This window comes from Oncorhynchus mykiss, chromosome 19 (genome assembly GCF_013265735.2).
Source record: "Oncorhynchus mykiss isolate Arlee chromosome 19, USDA_OmykA_1.1, whole genome shotgun sequence".
NCBI classification, from domain to species: Eukaryota; Metazoa; Chordata; class Actinopteri; order Salmoniformes; family Salmonidae; genus Oncorhynchus; species Oncorhynchus mykiss.
The window spans coordinates 33,903,563-33,910,120 of NC_048583.1; the positions used below are offsets into that span (position 1 = coordinate 33,903,563).

Here is a 6,558-nt window from a genome sequence, read left to right on the forward strand (position 1 = left end):
TTAACCAAGCGTCAGCACTGTTGCCTGTCTAGAGTCCATAAAGCATGATGGTCCCGTCAGCTAGTTCAATCCTCAGTTCTGGCCCTACATGTCCTCTCTAACTGATCTGAGATAAGAAGCCATAGCCCTACCCATCTAAATTGCCCATGAGGGGATGAATAAAGGTGTATTGAATTGAATAACTTGAGCTTCTTGCCAATTACATTCAGTTTTGCACCATCGGGCTCATATTGAGTACATCTCAGAGGAATGGATGGAATGTAATGTAGCGAAATGGAACACATTTCACAGCTTAATCTTAATCTAATTTTGGATTCATCAAATATTGCTGGCATTGATCTACCACAGATCTATTTCCTTATTACATTGCTATTAGCCAATATTACCTCAGAGCCAACAGCTGATTAGTGTCTGTGAGATAATTATGATTTTGTCAAGCTTCAACATGTTGTTACAGCTTTCACAGATAGTGGCTAATCAGATACTTTGAGGTCTCCTTTATGAAAAAAGATTGCAGAGAGAGTGCAGAATACCTGCAGTATGCTGCAAATACTGCATCCATTTTTTAAAAAATGTTTTACTGCAGTTACAGTGCAGTTCCACTGCAGTACACCGACGTTATTCTGCAATTACAGCCTTTAAAATACCAGAGTCGACTGCAGTTAGTGGACTTATACTGCAGTTTAAAAACTAAAAACATTTTTTGCAAGGGCTGACTCGGAGGTCAGCCAGCTGCTAAGGAGAGGTTAAAGTGAAGTGTTGTCTTTGGTCTTTTTCAAGTTGAACCTTTCGACCAGCACCAAGAGTATGTGATTAGTGTATGACATTACTTTGAGACACTTGATAAGCACGGTACTTAAAAGGCACGACAGTTAAAAAGCTGATACGCATGAAGAACAATGACTGAGCAAAACATTTACCCCAAAACAATTACAAAAGGCGTTTTACACAAAGGCAGCAGGACTAGGCACTGAACCAGGCCGTTGATTAAACCCTAAACAGTTGAGGGAGAAGCAGTGGGTGTTGACACCCGCTATAGCCTCAGAGGGCCATTTGCTTTCCTCCATTCCTCTTACCCCGTTCTTGGTGAAGACACTGTTCATCCATTTGGTGTAGGTCTTCTTCTGGACAGCCATACGCTGCTCCTGAAGCACCTGGATACGGCCTGTCTCGAACTCCTCCCCGTCCATCCTGACGGTTATATATATATATACCTGTAGGGAGAGAGTAATATCAACCTCACTACCATTACTTGTCAAATCAGCCTACAGTACCCGGCTCAATGCAAAGTTTTGAGTATTCGTTCCAATCTCCATATTTTGTGTCACTTCAAAACAAACTATTTGTTGGTTGGAACACTAAACAGTACTCGCAATTGCTGTAAGGTAGTCCGTTTGCAAATCAGCCTAAATAGCAACGTCTATGTCCGGTGGCTGAACATGATTTTCCCGATTCCCATGGTTTGAGTACAGAGTGAAAAAGTTCTGTCTTTGGACTGTGTCAATACGGTGAATCTGAAGAAATTATCACAGTTAGTCCAACCTAACCCTGCTGCTGACCATATAGTTTTATACCTCCTCATTTCTTTTACTGGCCTATTCAACAGGACTGTAAAAATGATTGGCTTTATAGATAATATCATCCAGATCATGCCATGCTCTTTGTATTCACAGGGCAATGCCAGCTCATATCCTGGACTGGGAACTGTGTTTGAAGTCTGCTATTTCCAACATATTTACAGTTGAAGTTGCACATTTACATACACTTTAGGTTGGAGTCAATAAAACTCGCTTTCCAACCACTCCACAAATTTCTTGTTAACAAACTATAGTTTTGGCAAGTCGGTTAGGACATCTACTTTGTGCATGACAAGTCATTTTTCCAACAATTGTTTACAGACAGATTATTTCACTTGGAGGTGTACCTGTGGATTTATTTCAAGGCCTACCTTCCAACTCAGTGACTCTTTGCTTGACATCATGGGAAAATAAAAATAAATCAGCCAAGACCTCAGAAAAAAAATTGTAGCCCTCCACAAGTCTGGTTCATCCTTGGGAGCAATATCCAAACACCTGAAGGTACCATGCTCATCTGTACAAACAATAGTACGCAAGCATAAACACCAAGGGACCACGCAGCTATCAGGAAGGAGACACGTTCTGTCTCCTAGAGATGAACATACTATGCTGCGAAAAGTGCAAATCAATCGCAGAACAGCAGCAAAGGACCTTGTGAAGATGCTGGAGGAAACAGGTACAAAAGTATCTATATCCACAGGAAAACGAGTCCTATATCAACATAACCTGAAAGGCCGCTCAGCAAGGAAGAAGCCACTGCTCCAAAACCACCATAAAAGCCAGACTACGGTTTACATGGGGACAAACATCGTACTTTTTTGGAGAAATGTCCTCTGGTCTGATGAAACAAAAATGGAACTGTTTGGACATAATGACCATCGTTATGTTTGGAGGATAAAGGGGAAGGCTTGGAAGCCGAAGAACACCATCCCGGGTGTGAAGCACGGGGGTGGCAGCATCATGTTGTGGGGGTGCTTTACTGTAGGAGGGACTGGTGCACTTCCCAAAATAAATGGCTAATTGAGTGTATGTAAACTTCTGACCTACTGGGAATGTGATGAAAGAATTATTATTATTCTGACATTTCACATTCTTAAAATAAAGTGGTGATCCTAACTGATCTAAGACAGGGAATTTTTACTAAGATTAAATGTCAGGAATTGTGAAAAACTGAGTTGAAATGTATTTGGCTAAGGTGTATGTAAACTTCTGACTTCAACTGTACTTTTTGGACTAAGATAAACTAAATCCATAATTCTTTGTAGTAGGTTTTAGCTGGTGCTTACTTATACTTTACAGTAACAATACAGGCTATTATTCCCACATACATTCAAACTGAACACTATACCGGACAAACCTTTCCTTCTCTCCGTCCTCAGAGATGAAAACATTTCAGTGTTAAAACTGTCTCAACTCAACATCGGAATCCTTCATCTGAGCCAAGTCATGTGACAGCCGTTTTTTTTATTTTTTAAGAAACCTTACTCAGTAACTAGTTAAGACATTGGTGTCTGGTCAACCTAAACTACTGTAGTTACAACAACGAGCAATATCTCATAAAAGATATGTTGAACATGCAACGAGGTTAAAAACAACATACATACTGTGAAGTACACAGGACGTACTAAATACTGGCATGACAAGAAGACTTTAGGTAACACAGTATCGGTACTGTAGCAGTATTATGTGGCCTTATTTTTGAAAAAAAAAACTTTTGTAAGGTAAACTACAGTGTTCATCATGAACCTGTTGTCAACACATACAGTACATACAGTATAACAAGCATTATCTCTTGAATAACGTAAATAAATCACGGAAGACAAATCTGGAGATACACAGTAAACACGAGAGAATCGTAAACCCATAGGAGGAAAGATATGGCTTCTTTGCTTACCTTCCTTTTAAAGTATCCTTATCAATTGAGATTGTGATGCACAATGTGAATAAATCTCAGAGACGCTCATCTACCCATCTCGCAGATTTTAAGTGTGTGGGGGGGGGTCCTTCTCATGTCCAGTAATGCGGAAGTGAACTTTGAAACCATTGGAGTAAGGGATTTACAGCATGAACACTTGACTCACCTGACTGCATGGGAGGCAAAGGGCTAGCGTTATAGGGCAATTTGGCAGACAGAGTAATATGCTGAATAGGCAACTTACATTGCAGAAAGGGGGCGTGAGAAGGAAGTAGATGTGGATTCTGATTTGATCTAAAGCACAGTCGGGGCAGGATTACCGACCTCGCTTTTGGGGGATTTTAGGGTCGTGGCCCCCCAGATAGCATATTAACATGTAAATATCCATGGCAAAATTTGTTGAATTGGAGGAAATTAGCTTTAAAACTGCAACATTTTGTCTCAAGCTCATGGCAAAATGTGTAGAATAACAGGACGTTTAGCAGGTTTCCCAATAATAATAATTCTGGGTGGGGGGCCCCTGGTAGTTGGGACCACATGTCCCGGATTGTGCGGAACAATCCTGCATTTTGACCCTCGTCCCGGAACCAAACAACCAGGTCCCACATTGTAACAACAAATTCAAACACCATTAATTTATTAAAAAAAGTAGATTTGTCCCGTATTTCAGTCAGACATTTGAACCAGTCTCTCCAATCGTTGTTGAGATCTTATATTCTGCACAGTGGAAGACGAGACGTAGGCCAATTCTTTGCACAAAAAGGGCTTCACAGGCAAGGATATTACTGCCAGTAATATTGCACCTAAATCAACCATTTATCGGATCATGAAGAACTTCAAGGAGAGTGGTTCAATTGTTGTGAAGAAGGCTTCAGGGCACCCAAGAAAGTCCAGCAAGCGCCAGGATCGTCTCCTAAAGTTGATTCAGCTGCGGGATTGGGGCACCACCAGTACAGAGCTTGCTCAGGAATGGCAGCAGGCAAGTGTGAGTGCATCTGCACGCACAGTGAGTCGAAGACTTTTGGAGGATGGCCTGGTGTCAAGAAGGGCAGCAAAGAAGCCACTTCTCTCCAGGAAAAACATCAGAGACATACTGATATTCTGCAAAAGGTACAGGGATTGGACTGCTGAGGACTGGGGTAAAGTCATTTTCTCTGATGAATCCCCTTTCCGATTGTTTGGGGCATCCGGAAAAAAGCTTGTCCGGAGAAGACAAGGTGAGCGCTACCATCAGTCCTGTGTCATGCCAACAGTAAAGCATCCTGAGACCATTCATGTGTGGGGTTGCTTCTCAGCCAAGGGAGTGGGCTCACTCACAATTTTGCCTAAGAACACAGCCATGAATAAAGAATGGTACCAACACATCCTCTGAAAGCAACTTTTCTCAACCCTCCAGGAACAGTTTGGTGACAAACAATGCCTTTTCCAGCATGATGGAGCAACTTGCCATAAGGCAAAAGTGATAACTAAGCGGCTCGGGGATAAAACATAGATTTTTTGGGTCCATGGCCAGGAAACTCCCCAGACCTCAATCCCATTGAGAACTTGTGGTTCTCAAGAGGCGGGTGGACAAACAAAAACCCACAAATTCTGACAAACTCCAAGCATTGATTATACAAGAATGGGCTGCCATCAGTCAGGATGTTAATTGACAGCATGCCAGGGCGGATTGCAGAGGTCTTGAAAAAGAAGGGTCAACACTGCAAATATTGACTTTTTGCATCAACTTCATGTAATTGTCATTAAAAGCCTTTTACACTTATGAAATGCTTGAAATTATACTTCAGCAGTCCATAGTAACATCTGACAAAAATATCTAAAGACACTGAAGCAGCAAACTTTGTGGAAATCAATATTTGTGTCATTCTCAAAACTTTTGGCTACGACTATACACTGAACAAAAATATAAATGTAACATGCAAAAAATTGAATGGTTTTACTGACTTACAGTTCCTATAAGGAAATCAGTCCATTGAAATAAATTCATTAGGCCTTAATCTATGGATTTCACATGACTGGGATACCTTTAAAAAAAGTAAGGGGTGTGGATTAGAAAACCAGTCAGAATATTGAGTGGCCACCATTTGCCTCATGCAAAGCAATAAGTTTCAGGCTGATGATTGTGGCCTGTGGAATGTGGTTCCACTCCTTTTCAAATGGCTGTGCGAAGTTGCTGTGTATTGGCGGAAACTGGAACATTGCAGTCGTACTCGTACACATTGACCCAGAGCATCCCTAACATGCTCAATGGGTGAAATGCCTGGTGAGAACGCAGGCCAGGGAAGAACTGGGACACTCAGCTTCCAGGAATTGTGTACAGATCATTGCGACATGGGGCCGTGCATTATCATGCTGAAACATGAGGTGATGGCGGCGGATAAATGGCACGACCATGGGCCTCAGGATCTCATCACGGTATCGCTGTGCATTAAAATTTCCATCGATTAAAAAAGCAAATGTGTAAGTTGTCCACAGCTTATGCTTGCCCATATCATAACCCCACCGCCATCATGGGCACTTTGTTCACAACGTTGACGTCAGCAACCCGCTCGCCAACACAACGCCATACACGTGGTCTGCCGTTGTGGGGCCGGTTGGACGTACTGCCAAATTCCCGAAAACAACATTGGAGGCAGCATATGGTAACGAAATTAACATTAAATTCACTGGTAACACCTCTGGTGGACATTTCTGCAGTCAGCATGCCAATTGCACGCTCTCTCAAAACTTGGGACATCTGTGGCATAGAGTTGAGTGACAAAACTCCACATTTTAGAGTGGCCTTTTATTGTCCCCAGCACAAGGTGCACCTGTGTTATGATCATACTGTTTAATCAGCTTCTTGATATGCCACACCTGTTAGGTGGATGGATTATCTTGACAAAGGAGAAATCAAAATGTTTCAGATGGGTTTCAGTGCATCACGTGTGGTTTGACCCATTTGATATAGAGTTTCCTGTATATTCATAACTCACCTCCCTTTCCAGCTAATTTGGACATTTTTAGTGAGCCAAAAATAAGTCATTAGAATGAGTAAATCACTCGAATGCACAACACATTTTTACA

At 41.8% G+C, this 6,558-nt stretch overlaps 1 protein-coding gene across 1 annotated transcript in view; it reads right to left on the reverse strand.

Moving 5' to 3' along the window:
- The window catches only part of sptbn5 (spectrin, beta, non-erythrocytic 5), a 54,587-nt gene extending 50,618 nt beyond the window's left edge, over window positions 1-3,969 (reverse strand). The window contains exons 1-2 of the mRNA XM_036954684.1: window positions 3,472-3,969; window positions 1,077-1,214 (exon numbers count right to left, since the gene is read on the reverse strand). Coding sequence (XP_036810579.1) covers window positions 1,077-1,190 — 114 coding nt within the window. The 5' untranslated portion in view covers window positions 1,191-1,214; window positions 3,472-3,969. The remainder of the gene's footprint in view (window positions 1-1,076; window positions 1,215-3,471) is intronic.
- Between the last annotated feature and the right edge of the window lie 2,589 nt (window positions 3,970-6,558).